Genomic DNA, 17303 nt, shown 5'->3' on the forward strand with positions numbered 1-17303 from the left:
TTGCTATCTAAAGGTCATTAATTACTATTTGCTGACAGTGTATTGGAAAACCTTATCTTCTTGAAAAAAGTAAATTGAATTTGCAGATACAATGTGAACACAATGTTTTTTTCAAGGCTGTTCATTTTTTTAACATAAATTGATTCTTAAAAATGTATTATTCATATAATGTATAATAGTAGAACCAAATATTATTTATGTAATATCAATGCATTTTGTGTGAAGAAGAGAAGTCTTTGGGTATTACTCAGATTTCAGGGAAGGGAAAGGGATTTTTTCCATTTTGAACCCATAATGATTGTTTGACCACAGTCAAAGCTGTGCTGCACTTGAAGGATGGTAAGATAAAGCAACTTTCTGGCTTTATGCTACCTTGGGATTTCATTTACAGTGAAAGATTGGTGTGGGTTTCTTTTCCTTGTACATTCAGTGGTACAAAGAAGTTGTAACTGTCTCAAGGGCTATCTATTTGATTAGAAAAAAATAGAAGAAAGCATAGGTGTCTGCAGTATGCTGAAGAGTTAGCAGATTTATAGACTTTGCTTTTATAGCTGAACACTTTGTGAAGCTACATGAAAAGAAATGGGATGATGTTATCGAATTTTTAAAATAATAAAAAATTTTTAATGCTTTGCAAGTAGAACCCATACAAGCTAAAAACGCATCTTATTTTATGTTGCAAGATACTCAGTTCTCTCTGCAGAAAAGTTTCCAAAACAACGGTTATAATAGAAGATATCTGCAAGCTCTGCAAAATGCTGTTACTGAAAGAGAATTTGTGGACTTGCTCACTAGTCCCGTTTTCTAATGTCTGCTGGGGCTGTTACGTAAAAAATCACCCTTCTGTCTTGCAGACAGATGGGCATCTTATCTAAGATCAACCTTACTTTTGTACTTTGAAGAAATTGAGTGAAGATATGGGGGTTAATAGAGAACTTTTTGTTTATATATTGTAAGCTGTAAGATTTGTACCAAATGTTTGTGGTGTAAAACATAACACATTAGTCCAAGGCTAAGGCCTAGATTGCCTGTCTCTTGGATACACAAGTTACAAATATATAATGTGTAGAGTTTCATGGATTACTTCAATAAAGTACAATTTTAAATTGTACTTTATTAATAACAAATAATATGTTTTAAATAATATGCTCTCATATGCCTGCCTGTTATTTTATCAGGTAGGGTTGGAGTTCATTTTGAATTCATAGTGTACTCGAAAGGAAACATTTTAGTGAAATCGCCTGAGGAAGTTGTATATCATATATAGAGAAACTTACGTGGTCATGAAGATTTCTCTCTTGTATAGTAACAAAAGCAGTCAAGAGACTGTGGCTAGACACTGTCAGGCATTATATATATTTTAGATGCAAAAGCTGTGAATTCCATGTTTCTCTCAGGGATTTCTTAGGCCAAATCACATGTGAAGACAAGGTCAGCTGCCCCATGCAAGCAGAGGGACTTTGGAAGGTCAGGAGTGAGGAAGGCTGAGCAAACTCAGGCCAGCTGCCCAGCACATACATGGTGGGGCTGCAAGCTGAACTTGGGGCACAAGCATTAAGTTCATCTCTGAATGACCATAAGTCACAACTGACCATTTTTCCAGGGATACCCTGGTCGCTGTTTCTCCGCTTAGGTTGGGGTTGGGTCTGGATGTGTAGCAGTTCCCTGGCAAATGACTAAAGCCCACTGATAAGTGGTAGTAGGGGTAGGTGGTGTCTCAAAGATGTCAGTAGCAGTAGAACCTGTGAGTATGTGATAGCACAAGCAGGATGATTGGGCACAGGGAATAGCTGGAAGCTTATAAAGTGCTATTGACCAATGTTGAGGTGTCATACATGCTATTCCATGAAAAGATGTTAAGATTTTTTAGAGAAAATATGTTTAAGTGGTAAAATTTAGAAACATTTGATGGTACTTCATTTGGCATCCTCCTCTGTAGCTTACAATTCATAATATGCAGCTGTATGTTGCAAAATACTGTAAATATAGTTCGTGTTGAAGTATTTTATCTATTTTTCTTTACATATCTTTATGTGCTTGTTAAAATCAGGCAATTATTTATGAAGGAATCTACAACTAGATTAACAAAAAAAGTGTTGTGATTATTTTGAATGTAGTGACAGAACCAAGAAGACAGCTGCATTCTACAGTTATATACAATAACAAGTAATGTAGCTGTTATTATATTTGCTGGTGATGGGATCATCCTCCCCCACCTTCTAGGTTACAAAACAGATGTTTGGCTGTTAAACAGTGAAACTGTTGAACTAGACATAGGAAATTGTTCAACATGAATCAGAGGACATGGCCATCTATGTATTTGCATTTCAAGAGAGTTCAAAATCCTCCCTCAGGATTTGAGGACTTCTTGCACCTTGTGTTGCCGTAACAGTAAGAGGATGGATGTGTTTCCCACTGTTATTTGACTTTTTGGGACCCCTAACACACTTCAATGATGAGACTTTTGTGGCGAGTTCAATAAGTGGTGATTATTTTTTTGAGTGTCTGATTTAGAGAACCTAGATTTGTCCTACCTCAGATAGTGAGCATAAATTTTCCTGTTATTCTCATGTGACAATACAGGTCCTTGACCTTCATCAGTGTGTCATATTTTGGCATCATCTCCTCTGAGAGACACCAAAATCAGAAATAGATGCAAAGTTTGGCTTTAATTTTTCTGAGTACAATATTCCCATTTTGTAGATGGAAAGGAATGGGAAACTTTGGACTAATAACCACAGGGTTACGAAGTTGTGAAGTTTAAATATTTAGTTAGAGGTGACACAGCAGTACTTAACTACGTGGGATTTACTTTTGGCAAAAACAACCTATTGACTTCAGTTTCATGAATCAGTGTTTCTGGTGCTCGTAAGTTAGCAAAGTGCCAAATCTGCACAGTGTGGCAGTAACTTTGACAGCCAAATGAGGCTGTCAAAGAAACCCGGCTTTCGCGAGGCTTTCCCTTTCTGATACGGCAGTTCTGCCAGTGTCAGGCGAATAAGAAAAGAGGGTAAGCAATGACGGGCTGCCCTTTTCTCCCCGTGTCTCCAGTCGTGCCCTCTGGCCGGCTGGGCACCCGGAGCGCTGCGTTCCGCAGGTGGCGGCCGGGCGCCCCGGCAGCCCGGCGTGAGGCGGTGCGCTCCGGGGGCAGGCAGGCTCCGCAGGGGCTCTCTCGGGGTGGCTTCGCCTCTGTCCCGACGTACAGTTGAATAAAAGGAATAAAACCGCGTTCGTGTCGAGGGTGCAGCGATCGTGTGTCGGGGCGGACGTCAGCCCGCGGCCAGGACAGAGCCGGGGCGGGGGCTCCTCTGGGTTCCCACGGCCCCGTGACACCCGGGGGGCCGCGCTGCCGGCGGCTCCGCTGGCCATCTTTACTGTGGGCGGCGCGGCTCGAGCCCCGCACCTCTGCGCTACCGCCACTAAACTTTTTTTTTTTTTGGCCAGTTGTCACTGTCTCCCACACTCGCCGCCGGGGCTCGCAGAGGGGACAGCAGCAGCAGGGGCCCTGCGGGAGGCGCGCGCTCTCCGCCCCTACCAAAGATGGCGGCGGAGGAGCCTGGGGGCGCCGGGCGGGCGGGCGGGCGGGCGGCGCCGCTCGGTACCGGGCGCGGCCGAACCGGGGCTCGGGGCCCGCGGCCGGCGCCCCGCGGCTCCTCGCGCCGCGCAGGGCCCGCGCCCGCCCCCGCCGGCCGCCCGGCCAATGGCGGCACGCGCGAGCGGGCGGGGCGGGGCGCGCGGTGGGCCGGCCGAGCGCTGCCCGGCGCTCAGTCGCGGCTGAGGCGCGGGCGCCGGGCGGAGAGGCGGCGGTGCCGGTGCTGCTGCTGCTGCTGCCGCCGCCGCTGCTGCCAGGGGGCTGCGGCCGGGCGGGCGCGGAGCAATGGCCGCTCTCAGGTAATGCCGAGCGCCCGCAGCACAGCCCCGCGTCCCGAGGGAAGGGGCGGCGGGTGCTGATGCACTCCCGCCGGCGGGGCGGGGGCGCCCGGCGCGATGCTCCGCCGCAGCCGGGCTCTTCTCCCCGCTGTGTAATCAGGGCGCGGGGCAGCGCAGCTTCGTCCCATCCCTCTCCTTCTGCCGCGAGTTGGTTTGGCGGCTGCTCGCCCGCTCCCCTGGGGCGAGGAAGGAGGGAGAGCCGTGCCGGTGCCCTGCCGACCCCTCAGCCCGGTGGGGACAGCGCTCCCGGGGCGCCGCGCTGGCTTCTGGCGGGCAGGTGGGCGCGCCCGGCCGGTACTCTCGGCGGCGCGGGCGATGCCGCTGCCCAGCGGCACCGGGAGCGAGAGCCCCGAGCAGCGCTGCGCCGGGCCGGGCCCGCAGGTGATCCGCGGGGCGGTGGCCGGGGGCTGCGTGCGGCGTCGCTCGGCGGCGGTGCCGCTGTCACAGGTAGCGCCGGGGCGTGGGCGGCCGCCGCCCGCCGCGGGGTGCCGCCCGTGGGCGTGGGAGGACGCGCGTGGAGGGGCTCGGGCAGCCGCGCTGGAACCTTAAACCCTCGCTGTAGCTTGCCGTGACTGGAACCAGATTTTAAAAGAATCCCCAATAACGAGAAGCAGGGTCTTAATGGCAGGTTGTTGGAACTGTGGTGGTATCAGCCGGTCAGTGAAACCTGGAGAACGACAAATCCGCAACTTAACATTCAGTGAAAGGAGTGGGTAGTTTTTCTCCCCCAAGCACTTCATCTTAAGATGGGGTTGTATTGTGAGGTAAATTGGGAAGCTTTGATCAGGTCTTCGGCTGCTAAAGAAATGCCTAAAATTACAGATTCCAAGTTGAATTTGATAATTCAAGGCAATTCTCCCATCTCCTCTCTCCACCCTCCAAACTCTGTGTATCAGGTTTCATTTACACTGTTTCTGACCGAGACGGTAACTTTGAAATTGCAGTAGTATTTCACTGTTGGAGCTTGTGGAGTTAGCGCAACTGTGTGAGGAGCTGGGTAGTGGTGGAACAGTTTTTTCTGCGGCAGCCTTGCTTACATAAGGCCAAAGCTTTTAGTCTTGCTTTCAGAGTTGGAACCTGTGAATGTGTCTTTAGAAGACTACAAAAGTTTCATAATAAATGAAATCTTCACTGAAGATGTTCCTCTAAGTCAGTATGTAAATATGTAACTGCTTAGCCAAATATTGTCTTTGCTTAAGACCTGTGTCAGGAAAGCATGTGAGCAGTCCTGCTAGCTGCCTTGTATGTTTAAGTTCTGTATGCTACAGTGATTTGCTGATCAGTGATGCAAGAAAATTGTCTGAACTCTGGAAGGATGAAATAATAGTACTAAGGTACTATTATTGTGTTAGATGAGTTGTGGCTAACAGTAAGTATCATCCTACTTGTAATGATGTTACATGGGTATGTGGGATGCGAGAAGGATGCTTTTAGTCGAGGGCTTATAACTAGTCAAGTGCTATAAATCTGGCACTATTGCTGTTTTGCTTTGACTACCCATATAAATAACTTTTGGTGAGTTCAAATCTTGTGTTATATGGGGTTTTAAACGGAAATGGGTATGCTGAGAACAGGCTTAAAACATGCCTCGTTTTGCCTTACCTTAAAGGGCACAGTGAAACCCTTCAGAAATACTAATATTTTAGATCTTACAAGACAATATCTTAAATTTGTAAAAGGAAGACTAGGCACACGGTGTGCTGCCCTGCAATTGCACACCCAAATGTCTCAGTATGTTTAAGGCTTTCTGACTTGCCAGTATCCAAAGGCCCAAAATATTCCTCTGTCTCTGTGCCAGTAACTAATAATAAGCTTTCACTGATATTCTGATGTTGCTCTTCCACGGAAATGCGCAGCAGCATGGGATGATAACAATATTGTGTGATAGTTGGATATAGTACTGCTTATGTTCAGCAGCCAACTTGAATCAGGACCATATTTTAAAAATTGCCTGCAGCAGTAGAGCATGAGATTGGACACAGCTTTCCAGATCATTCAGTTGCAGTTAATTTTGTTGACTCCTTCAAAAAGGTTCAAGGGTAGCTCAGTACTGATGTTGTGGGTTCTTTTTTGTTTATTTGTTCCGGTTTGTTGTTTTTATCCAGTTTGGTTTCATTTTATTATTTCTGCCACTTGTGATAATAGTAAGGTGTGAACTGGCCATTTGTGTAAAATCAGTCATATTGGTAATGTCTGAGCAAAGTGCCTAATTAACAGGTGAGGATTTATTTATACTTAATGAGTTACATTGCTTGAACTTTCACACTTCATGTAGTCCTAAGTTAAAAGCCAAACTCATAAGATATATTGTTCTTTGTCAATAGTTATGAGTGTAAATGTGATGTACATTAAAGCTTTCTGTAGTTACTGTTCTGTAGTTTTGCCTGCTAGCTGGATGGTGTATTTTTGTGTCCAGACAACTTAGATTTGTAGGAACTTCTTATTTGTAGTTTAGAGTTTAAAAAGTATATATCTTGTTCATAGATATGTGCTCTTGGTGTGTCTGGATGCGTATATACACATAGATGCTGATTGTTTAGTCAATTTTATATGTCCTTAATTTGTGCAGGGGGAGGAGTTGTCACCTGCTTCTTGAAGAACTGATCCAAATATTCTTTTGCAATAGGTTGGCTGAGTTAAACAAGAACATCCTTTTTGAATGATACCAGTCCTCCAGTGAAAGAGAAGGGGCAGGGAAGAGTCAAGGAGGCTGAGGACTACACAAGTGTGTTCTGTGTCTGTGGCAGAGATGTGTTCCCAAATAACCTATATGTTGTGAAATCTCAAATCTCAGGAAATTATTGCTGCTCCCTCACTATGCTTTATCCCTAGTTGGTTGGAAATAATCAACCAACTAGGTTGATTGTTTTAATTACTGCAGATGTCCAGTGTGACTGAAGAGCAAACATAAGACCTATAACGTTCAAATCTTCTGTTCAAAGTCTTCACCCTGGTGAGAATATAACAGTTTAATATCTCAGCTTTTTGCTCTGGAGACTCGTAAATTTAGCATTCTCCAGAATCATAAACATTTGCTTTATTTTATGCTTTTACAGAGGCTTATGTGGCTTTACAGAGTATATACGATTTAAAAAAAAAGAAATTATTTTTACTGAGGAGCAAACTGAAGGCAGGTAGTCTCTGTACCTTATGTAGTGCCACAAGACGTGCAGTAGTATAACAGTGCAGAGACTTTGCAGCTCCTCAAGAAGGGGAGGGTGATTTGCATTGCACTAAATGTAGCCAGTGTTGGGTCAGTCAGGTTGAACATGCTAACAATTTACAGCCAAGTCTTCCTCTTTAACAACAGCACTTTCCAGGTTGGTTCACAAAGCTTGTATTAGAAAATGGCTGATCACAGTGGGGATCACAGAATCAGTTACGTTGGAAAAGACCTCAGAGATGGAGTCCAACCTCTTAAATATCTGTTTGTTGACTTTTAAAAATTTGTGACTTAGGAATTGTTTAGACTTTTCCCGTTTTGCCCATAAAAGTGTTTTCGTAAATATAGTGACAGTTAAGGAAAGACACAACTCCAGTCCCCAGTAAAAATGGAGTGTATGGATTTTTTTATTTTTTTTAATGGAATATTAATTTGTATTTTTAAGCATGGAAGTTCTGGTATCTTGGGGCTTAGGTAATTCTAATCCCTAGATGAAAGAACCAAAAATGTAGTAGTACATATTCATTGAAGACACAGAGCTAGAGATTAATGTATGTTATTTTATGTGTTTAGATTATTTGCAAAAATAGGTAAACAGTTTATAACACTTGATTTCTTCACAGAAATCAATGTTAATCTACTCAATGTTTTATATGTTTAAAATGCTGTCAAGCTCTGCTGTCCTATATTTAGTTGTGAGAAACAGCTATACTGAATTCGGGGAGAGTTTGCCCAGAAGTTTCAGTGGAATGTTTCCAAACTTGCTAGTCTAATGATAGCTACATTGGCTTTTAAAACTTAATTCCAAATGGCACCCTGCATACAGCCTCTGGAATACTTGAATGGAGATGATTATAAAATATTGTGGGAGAAGGAAGGCTTGGGAATGAGCAGGACTTATATGTGATGTAAAGAGCTGCCTGCATTAAATGGCACCGAAAGTTCTAGTTCCTGCTGCTGCTGACATGTGAGGAGTTTGTATGCATGTTATTGGCTTCACAGAGCTCCTGCACAAAGTTGCCCTTGTGCTGCTTTGAACACATTGACCTGCAGGTTCTGTAGCCCACAGCTCATGGAATGTTTGGTAGCTTCTATTTTGCTTTTCCACTGAACGTGGTAACTTCTTCCTAGGTGGTGACCTCAGCATGTCAGCTGTATTTCAGACTTTTTTTTTTTTTTTTAAGTACAGCTGCTGTTTTCTGGCATACTGACCATTAAAGTGCTGGCTCTTGTCTTACGCAGAAGTTATCCATTATATGTTGGGTTGTTTTTTTCCTTAAGTGTAGTTATAAATCTATTGATGTGTAAAATTTCACAGTGTGTGAGAATCAGGTAATCACTAAGTACAGGAACATGTGACTTGGGGTTCAACACTTGAAAAGTTCTGACTTCATTCATTGTCCTACAGTACTACTTATGCAATACTTAGGTTTCACAATGGAGAGAATATTCTGTCTTGTGACTTCAGCTGCAATCCCCTTTATCCTTATGTCTTCTGAATTGTCATCTGTCTCTCACTCTTCTTGTCTTCTAGCCAGGTGTAACTTATGGTTATGCTGTGCTATTTGTCACACTGACAGAAGTATTTAGTCAGTCTTACAGGTTTTTACTAAGCAGATGTTAACTATCCCAGTTAGGAGTGAGCTGGATTTCTGGCTCTGTCTTCATGAAGCAGCATCTTACACATTTTATTTACAGTGAAATGGGCTCTAAAGGACTGTCCTTAAAGTTCCAAAAGCTAGGATACTTAAAGCATGGTTTGCTGTGTCTCCGTATCAAGGTTATTAATTGTGTTTTCCACACTGCAATCTGGGTCACTGTTCCATTGAATGCAGTCCTTCAAGGACAGGCTGCTCCTGCCTGGGTCCTTCACAGGGTCACAAGTCCTACCAGGAAACCTGCTCCAGCATGGGCTCTTCTCTCCACGGGTCTGCAGGTCCCTGCCAGGGGGCTCCAGCATGGGGCTCCTGTGGGGTCTCAGCCTCCTCTCAGGCATCCACCTTTTCCAGCATGGGTCTCTTTCATGGGCTGCAGGGGGATCTCTGCATCCCCGTGGACCTCCATGGGCTGCAGGGCAGCATCCTGCTTCACCGTGGGCTGCAGGGCAGCCTCAGCTCAGGCCCCTGGAGCACCTCCTGCCCCTCCTTCTCCACTGACCATGGTGTCTGCAGGGCTGTTCTTCTCACATGCTCTCACCCTGCTCTTCTCTGGCCGCATTACATCTGCACAATAACCTTTTTTTTCCCCTACTTCTTACATCTGTTATCACCGAGGTGTAACAATCATTTCTCATTGGGCCAGCCTTGGCCAGCAGCATGCCCATCCTGGATCTCTGCTGGACATGGTGGAGACTTCTGGCAGCTGCTCACAGCAGCCACCCCTGTAGTCCCCTGGCTACCAAAACCTGGCCACACAAACCTTTGGTAGCCGGAGCATGGGTGTGCCTTGCTGGCTGGAGACAGTAGATGTTAGTTTGGCAAGGAATGTGATGGGTTTGGATGTAGTTTTAGAGAACAGCTGCATTCACTCCTGCTTGACACCAAGCCACATATCTAATCCTTTGGTATTACTGCATTATCACCCTAGTACATGCTATTCAAAAAAATTTAGCACATGGTTTTTGAATTAATCTAAAAAAAACCCTTAAAGCTGTCATTCTTAAAAATACTGTTTACAGTATTTTTGATATATTTTTTCTGTGTGAAAGAAGTCATTGTAATGAATGTCAAATCGCTTAAAAAGTACATCCAACCTACCAATAGACAGCTGCACTGTTTAAAATGGCTGACAATGCAGAATCCTTAGTCTCTTTGTTTCAGTTTATTAGAACAGACTTAAATTGTTAATTATTTGTTGGTACCCAACAACTGAGTGGGTTCAGTGAAATTCTTATTACTGTGGTGTGATGCTCCCCCTATCTAAAATTTGGTACTACAACTTGAATGTCATTTTTTAAAACTCCAGAACGTGGCATGCAGCTTAAATTCTTTATCTGAGTAAGTGACGGTTTAACAGAATAATACCTTTATTATTGCAGTCTGTGTATTGATCAAACATCACTGTAGGATGGTACTTCACTCAGTTTTGACTCTGTGTGTGTGCCAGGTCACTGTGTGTTTACTGTGCTGGGCAAAATGTGGGTTTTTTTGGGTTTTTTGTATTTTTTTTTTTTAATAAAAAAAATGTCTTTACATATACTAAGAACAGTTAACCAGTGCAAATCTAACTTGAAATAATTGATTCTCTTACAGTGAAAATGTCCTGTTCGGAATGGGAAATCCTCTGCTTGATATCTGTGCAGTTGTGGACAAGGACTTCCTTGACAAGTAAGCCTTGATAAATATATATATATATTTTATTATTATTATTATTTTTAATGTCAATTTTGTTTCCAGAATGATGCCTATAAATAAATGGAGGGCTACCTGCCTGTGTAATGCTGTGTTGATGCTGCTCTCCGGGATTCTGGCCTTGTGCTGGAAGTAGCCAGCATGGTATCTGTCATTTGATTGTTCTTGCTCTATGAAACTGCAGTGGTGGTATCTATGAAAACCTTCAGCGTTTTCATATTTTTTTAATCAATTTATTCTAGTCTCCTTGTACTGTCCTTGTTAGTCTTTAATTGGAAGGAGTCATCAATTTCAGTAAGATTTAGGTAGCTCTTGTATGAATGTTCGTGTGCTACTTTTGATTTGCTATTACTGTATTCTTCTTTTCTTCAGTGATGTCTGTGGGGTAAATAGGCCATTTCTGTACTACACCAAGAAAAGTTGTGCAAATACACCTTTTAAAAAAATATTCCAGTTTATCAGTCAGGAACAGGACTGCTTCTTATCAGGTTGTCTGTTATCTTGCTTAAGCCTACTTGTTATGCTACCATCCATATAACCATATTGCTGGATTGCTTAATTGGCATTAAGATTACTCGTTCTTGAACCAGCTTAGAGATCTGTCTTTTCCAGAGGTGTAAAATACTGTTGCTCTTTTAAATCTTTCTGCTTGAGCTCCATTTTTTATTGTTGTTGCCACTTTTTCCCTGCTTTGTAAGTTGATTTGATCTTTCAGAGTGCTTGCAATTTTTCTTCAATTTTAAAGTGTTAATAGTTTTTTTTCTCTAATCATTCTTTATTCTGTTAATGGGAATATTGCATTAAAACTAGATTTCTCATCACCAAATAAAGAACAGGTGAAGACATTCACATTATTTTTGAATGTGTATTCCAGCCACAAATATTTTGTTCTGCAGCTTTTATTAGGAATAATTAGTCATCAGTATTTCATCACTCAAATTTTATCTTAAGGTTTGTTGAAGTGAAAGCCTCTATGTTGTAAGCTGAAAACAAAATACAAGAATGTAATGGATTGTGTCAATTTCAAACACCTGGCACCTTAGAAATCAGGTCTATGGTTTGAGTATTCAAAAAAGTAAATTAATCTGGTGTAATTCTCTGCCTCATGTTTCCACTGAAATAACTTGAAAGCCAGTCTCTAAAATAAGTAATGCCCTTCTCCCAACCCAACAGTACTCCCTAACTAATCCTTATAAATTGCTGACATAAAAGAGAAGATGGGATCTCTACTGCAGCACTGAAATCCTTCAGCAGTGCATTGTGCTTTTTCACTAGACATGATGTGCTGTGCAGAATTTAATTTAATTTAAAAATTAGAAGTCTTATGTACTCCAATTTGAGTACTGTTGGACAAATTAAATTATCTCCTGGAGCAGCATATGCTCTGTGAGCATTTCTTTACTGCCAAAATGCATTTGTGTGGTATTGCATTGTTGAAAGCCATAAGCAGTCTTCCCCCAGCAGTTTCACAGGGAGCCTGCTGATAGTGTTAGAGCTCTGGTAATAACCTCAAAACTGAGGAGCTTGTTTACCTTCTCCCTCACCTGATTTGATGTCCCTCTCCCTGTTTGTCAGTGTATGCAGAGAAGTCCATTTAAGAAACCGACAAGAGCGTTTCTACTTCAGGTCCAACTAGCTTTTGCAACATTTCCTGAAATGGGAATCAGATCCCACGCTTCCTAAGCTTGTGAAGGGAGATAAAATAGAAAATGTAGCTGTAGAACAACTGCTAGAATAAAGTTATCTATTCAAATGTTGCAGGGAGGTGCAAGAACATAGACGTTTCAGGACTGTGAAGCATTTGAAAGAGTAATTGTTGATCACTGTAGTCTCTTTTTTCTTCTCAAGCAAGACATGCACCCATCTCTAGCCATGTAGTGTCAGCTTTTGGTATCCTGGCAACCTCCAGTCTGTTCCTCACCTCTTCTGCTGGGCGGGAATGTTTAATGGGGCCATCAGGCCAGCGGGGGTCTGACTCGAGAAGGTAGCTTAGGAAAATAAGAAAAGTTTAGGTAAACACCCCTAAGGATTTTGTACGTTTAACTTTTACAGTGTTTCTGTTACTTTACCCACCTCTCCTAAAGTCAGTTTTAAGAATAAATACCTTTGTTCAGAATAAAGGACTTGATGTTGCAAGTTTAATCAATATATATTGTCAGTGAAATGAGAGTATTAAAATGAGTATACAGCTTATTTTTGTAACTTCTGTTAAGAAAGTTGAAAATGCTGTGCAAATTGAAACAGCCTAAGGAAGTATAGAAAGTGGTCTTTTAAACCATATTTAATTGGCCCACAATCCATGCTATAAAAAATCCTGAAAATAAACACATAATGCAGTCCTACCCCTTGCAGATTCTAAACAGTTTGCTGCCATGTAATCCTGGTTTGAGGAAATGAGCAGTGTTGGAGGGATGGGTGGGTATTTTTGTCTTGGGTTGTTAGCACAACCCTGACACTTAGTTGTCAAAATGGATTTTGGTTTAATCTGACCTCCAAAGTCTTTTGCTCTCTCGACAAGTTTTGGAGGGCTTGAAGCCTTTCCTAGGAGAGGCAGTTTATATCACAAGTGAACTTCACCATGCCCATCTGAGCTTCTCAGATCATTATCAGCAGTCTGGCATTACCTGAGCCAGAGAAGCTTTGGCCTCTGTTGTGATTTCTGGTCCCATGTCTTGCCTCTCTTCAGGGGTACAATCTGGAAAAGTGTTAGCAATGTTGATGGCACTGTTGAAAACTGGTGATACCACAAACCACTTCAGTTTCTGTTTACAGAGCTGGAAAGAAGTCTTGAAATAAATATAGTCCACCATATGTCCTTGGGTTTTTTTAGTATCTGCATGAAAAAAATATCAGAAATGTGGTTTTGTTTTGTTTTTTTGTCTCCTTTTAGTTTGCATCAGCTCCATTACCTAAGAGTATTTTTGTTTAATTTATCAAGATATGGATACTTGCTCAAAGAGCAGCTTCTTAGGGGTGAGAGGGGAAGGAATAGAAGAAGAATTAATGCATTGTGGGTGAATTGCTAACTATAGCTATGCTAATCTCTGAAAATAACTTTGCTAGCAGGTATTCATTAAAGCTTTTGGTGTACTCACACATTTAACAGGAATGATTCTTTTACCTTCTAACTGCGACAGGCATTTAAAAATAACTTAATCTACACTACATATATTAAACTCTGCTAAAATGGATAAAGAAATTCTGATTAACATGCCAGTGACATTTTAAGACACTAAACTCAGTACTGCTGACTCCTGTAAATACTCCAGTGTCCTGCTGTTAAAAGCTGGGAGATGACATGTGTTTCATTGCTCTCCCTAGGGCACTCTGTTTTGCAAATATTCTGGTTTTGACACTGAATTTAGCTTACCTAGTTATGGTTAATTTTCAGGCTGTAGAGATCTGGGCATTACTTGTCACCTCAAGTGCACTTAAGTGGTTGAGAAATGTGTGTTCATGGTATGGATAAACCTTTTCTTGCTGGGTCTGTGGCTGCATGAGCTGAGGAGGAGAAGAGAATCAAGCGTTGACAAATCGACATTGAGGGAACCATTGTGCCAGTCCTGAAACTTCTCCATATGTGAAACCTTGTATCTTCCCTAATTCATCAGAGGGAAGGCGAGGAAAATACCGTGATTGCCAGCACCTGTATAAGCATGTAAATATCTTTCCGCCCATGCTCTTAAAAAGGAGTGGAGATACAGGAGAAAATTAGGATATATATTCTATTTATCAAAGCAGGTTTTAAGAATCGTATTGCTGTATTTCACTGTAATTTCTGGGCTCTTCACCAGAGCCATGATGTCATAAGGTGACCTATGTTTACTGCTTGGGCTGCCAAATTCCATTATAGTTATAACCTGCAGACAGACTATTTTATCACTGTCATGGTCCAGGATTACAAGTTTTTGTGTGATTTCTTGTTGGTTGTATTGTAGACAAGTATTTTTCTCCTTAGGGTTTTGTTTATTTTTTTTTCCCTTAAAATTAGGGTCTGTGGCAATCTTTGCATAAGTTAATTGAGGATGCTCAGTAAAGACTGGAATTTTTATATCTTTCATGCCCTCTACCAGCTGCTTCTTAATTCTCTTCCCTGCCTTCTCCGTTGTAAATACAAGCTATCTTTAAATCAAGAGATGGGTTTATATTCTTCTTCCTCTTCATTGGGAAAAACAGTTTTGAAGAAACTGGAAAGGAAGAATGAAAGGGGGTCTTTGGAGTGGTGGTAATGATTGCTATATGAACAGAGCGAAGGAAGAAGTGCTGTCATTGTGATCCATAATTTCACTAGTATGGATATGATCTCCTGCAGTGTGCCACCTGGAGCACTGAAAGTGGTTGGGTCATTCCTGGAGATCCCAAGATGTGTGAGCATCCTTTACCTTTCCTCACTGCAAAGTACTGGCAGAAGGTGATGGATTAGTTGAGCACAAACTTTTGTAATGGAAGTGTTAACATTTAGTAAATTAAACATTCTTGTGTGAAGCTATTTTAGTGTTTGCCATGATGAAAGTGAAGAAGATTAACATATTTGATATTTTTTTCCACTCTTGTGGCAATTTGGATTAAAAATGAAGAACAAGTTTGCGAAGTAGCCTCAGTCGACAATGACGAAAAACTTCTGCTTACTTGTATTAAATTAGGTTGGTCAGTATAAACAGTGGCTTGTGTTATTCTCAACATTTTCAGTTTGTTACCTTTGCTCATGTTTAACAGAAGCCTTTGTAACTTCCCATAGCAAAAAAAAAAACCAAACAAAAGGCCATTCATACAGTTCACTCTCATGAAGTGACTAAGGGTCTAAATAGCTTTTAGACAATCAGAGGTGATTCTTTGTTCACCAAACTAGGCTTCAGTGCAAAACAAACCCTTCCCCAAAAACATGCTGGAGTGAGCTTGAAAAATGAGAAGGACATGTGGTGATTCTGTATTAGGAGGTTGCAGTATCCAAGAATGCAGAGGCTGCAAACATGGGCTTTGCTGCTAGATTTAAGTGGGGCCCCCTACCCCCTTCAGACTTGCAGCTTTTTCAGTTTCATTAATGTGTTAACTTAGATTGTGCTTCATCAGCCCTTGGGGAGAGGTAATGGGTTTTTGTATTGCTTTGATCTGGGAATTGTGTTTCCTGTTGTCCTGGTTTTGGCTGAGATAGGGTTAATTCTCTTTCTAGTAGGTGTTGCAGTGCTGTGTGTTTTGGATTTAGTGTGTACTGTGCATACAGTGATGAAAGTATGGAAAGTATGTAGTAAAAACTTAAAAACCTGTCCCTGAAAATGTGCCCCTGTATTTTTCCTCCCCCTGCAGAAGGTAATTTTGTGTATGCTGTTCCATTATTTCAGTAATTCTTGTGAAAGATTAATCCTAAAAGTATCTGTTGCTTTGGGTTATCTGGCAGAGAAGCTGAATAGCTGAGCGCTTTATTATTACCTTGTGTTTTTAGTTGTACCTGTAGAAGTCAATTTAATTAATCTCAAGGTCTGAACATAGAGCACTGTTGAAACTGTTGAGCCCAATTGCATCATCTGACTGCTATAGGAGTCCAGTGTTTGCTTGCAAAAACTTAGGGTAGTGATAGCTGTCGTAAGAAGGTCCTCTTCATCCTAGTGTGTCTACAAATTTGGTAGTATTCCTGACAACATAATTAAAGCTTTCTAGAGCCGTAATGCTTTCTCCTAGTGCATTTAGTTAAATATGTAGTTTAAATGAGTGACAGATTTTAGTTGCACTCCATTTAGAAAAGGCTGTTTGAAAAACCTACTTATGGAGTGACAGTATTGCATGGAGAGCTGTGATGTTTTCAGGTATATAGGGTTTGAGCAATGGTTATAGAGGAGCTTGTAACTACATATTTACCTGTAAAATAGAATGTAAGATGTCCATGAATGGGACATATTCCACTCTTCTCTTTCTTGTGTGCTTTCACTTTCTTAAATACATATTTAGTAATAAACTGTAAATCATGAATTATTCTTTTATTTTTCCCATTCTTCAGAAGACTTGCAGATTTAATGCCTGTCAGTAGAACATGTCGACTTAATGGACTAATTGTATTCTTTAGAATAACCTTAAGACATGACAGATGCACACACAAACAGAGCTTATCTATATTTTCCCTTCGCTTACAAGTGAAAATTTGTTTAACAAAACTTGGTGGCTTGCATTACAAGGCAAATGATGAAATAATGGGTTTCATTTGCCTCTTCAATGCAAACAAGGAGCTTTCAGTGACGGAGGTCTATGAATTAAGTATCTCTGGTTTTAATTAGGCAGTAAAATTAAACAAAAAGACCCTTGCTGAAGATATCTTTAATGGAAAAAGCTGGGTCTTGTCAATAGAGAGCTGGAATCCAGCTTAAGTGCAATGGTAAAACTTTCTCTTTGAAAGTGTTACTTGCCGTTTGTACTGAGAAACTTTGCATATTAGAGTTTCCCGATTGCAACGATTACAAGATTGGGTTTTATTTAGGATACAGTAAACAAAAATTGTTATTCATGTTCTGTGTATGGTTTCAGGCATTCTTAATTACAGATTACTAAGATGTGATTTTAATATTGTTTTCCATGTCCAACCCAGAATTTTCAATAGCATAGTACAGATCAGAGGGGTTTTTCCTGCTACAGTAATAAAGTGAAACTGATTTATTACTTGTGACTTGAAGAATAGAAAAACCCAGTCAAAAATTAGCAACTATTGGACGAAGTCTTATGTTTTTACTCTAGGTGAAATTGATCTGTCATCTTTTAGAAAAGATGGCTTTTTAGTGATAACATTTTTGAGGTGGTTGGAATACCTTAATCTTTCTAAAAACTTCAGTTTCAAAAAACCTAGATATTTAAGTAAATTATAATGCTCATTATTA

General features: G+C 41.4%; 1 protein-coding gene across 2 annotated transcripts in view; it reads left to right on the top strand.

Moving 5' to 3' along the window:
* Positions 1–17303, top strand: part of ADK (adenosine kinase) — a 273191-nt gene that overhangs the window by 4937 nt on the left and 250951 nt on the right. Inside the window, exons 1-2 of one of the 2 annotated variants that reach the window (XM_066191456.1) lie at positions 3790–3891; positions 10345–10419. In XM_066191456.1, the coding sequence (XP_066047553.1) occupies positions 3878–3891; positions 10345–10419 (89 nt within the window). In that variant the 5' untranslated portion in view covers positions 3790–3877. Of the gene's footprint in view, positions 1–3789; positions 3892–10344; positions 10420–17303 lie in introns of those variants that run through there. The other variant, XM_066191457.1, reaches the window with a different exon arrangement.

Source organism: Chamaea fasciata, unplaced genomic scaffold (assembly GCF_029207755.1).
Source record: "Chamaea fasciata isolate MVZ Bird 193981 ecotype frontalis unplaced genomic scaffold, bChaFas1.0.hap1 SCAF_9, whole genome shotgun sequence".
Classification (NCBI taxonomy): Eukaryota; Metazoa; Chordata; class Aves; order Passeriformes; family Sylviidae; genus Chamaea; species Chamaea fasciata.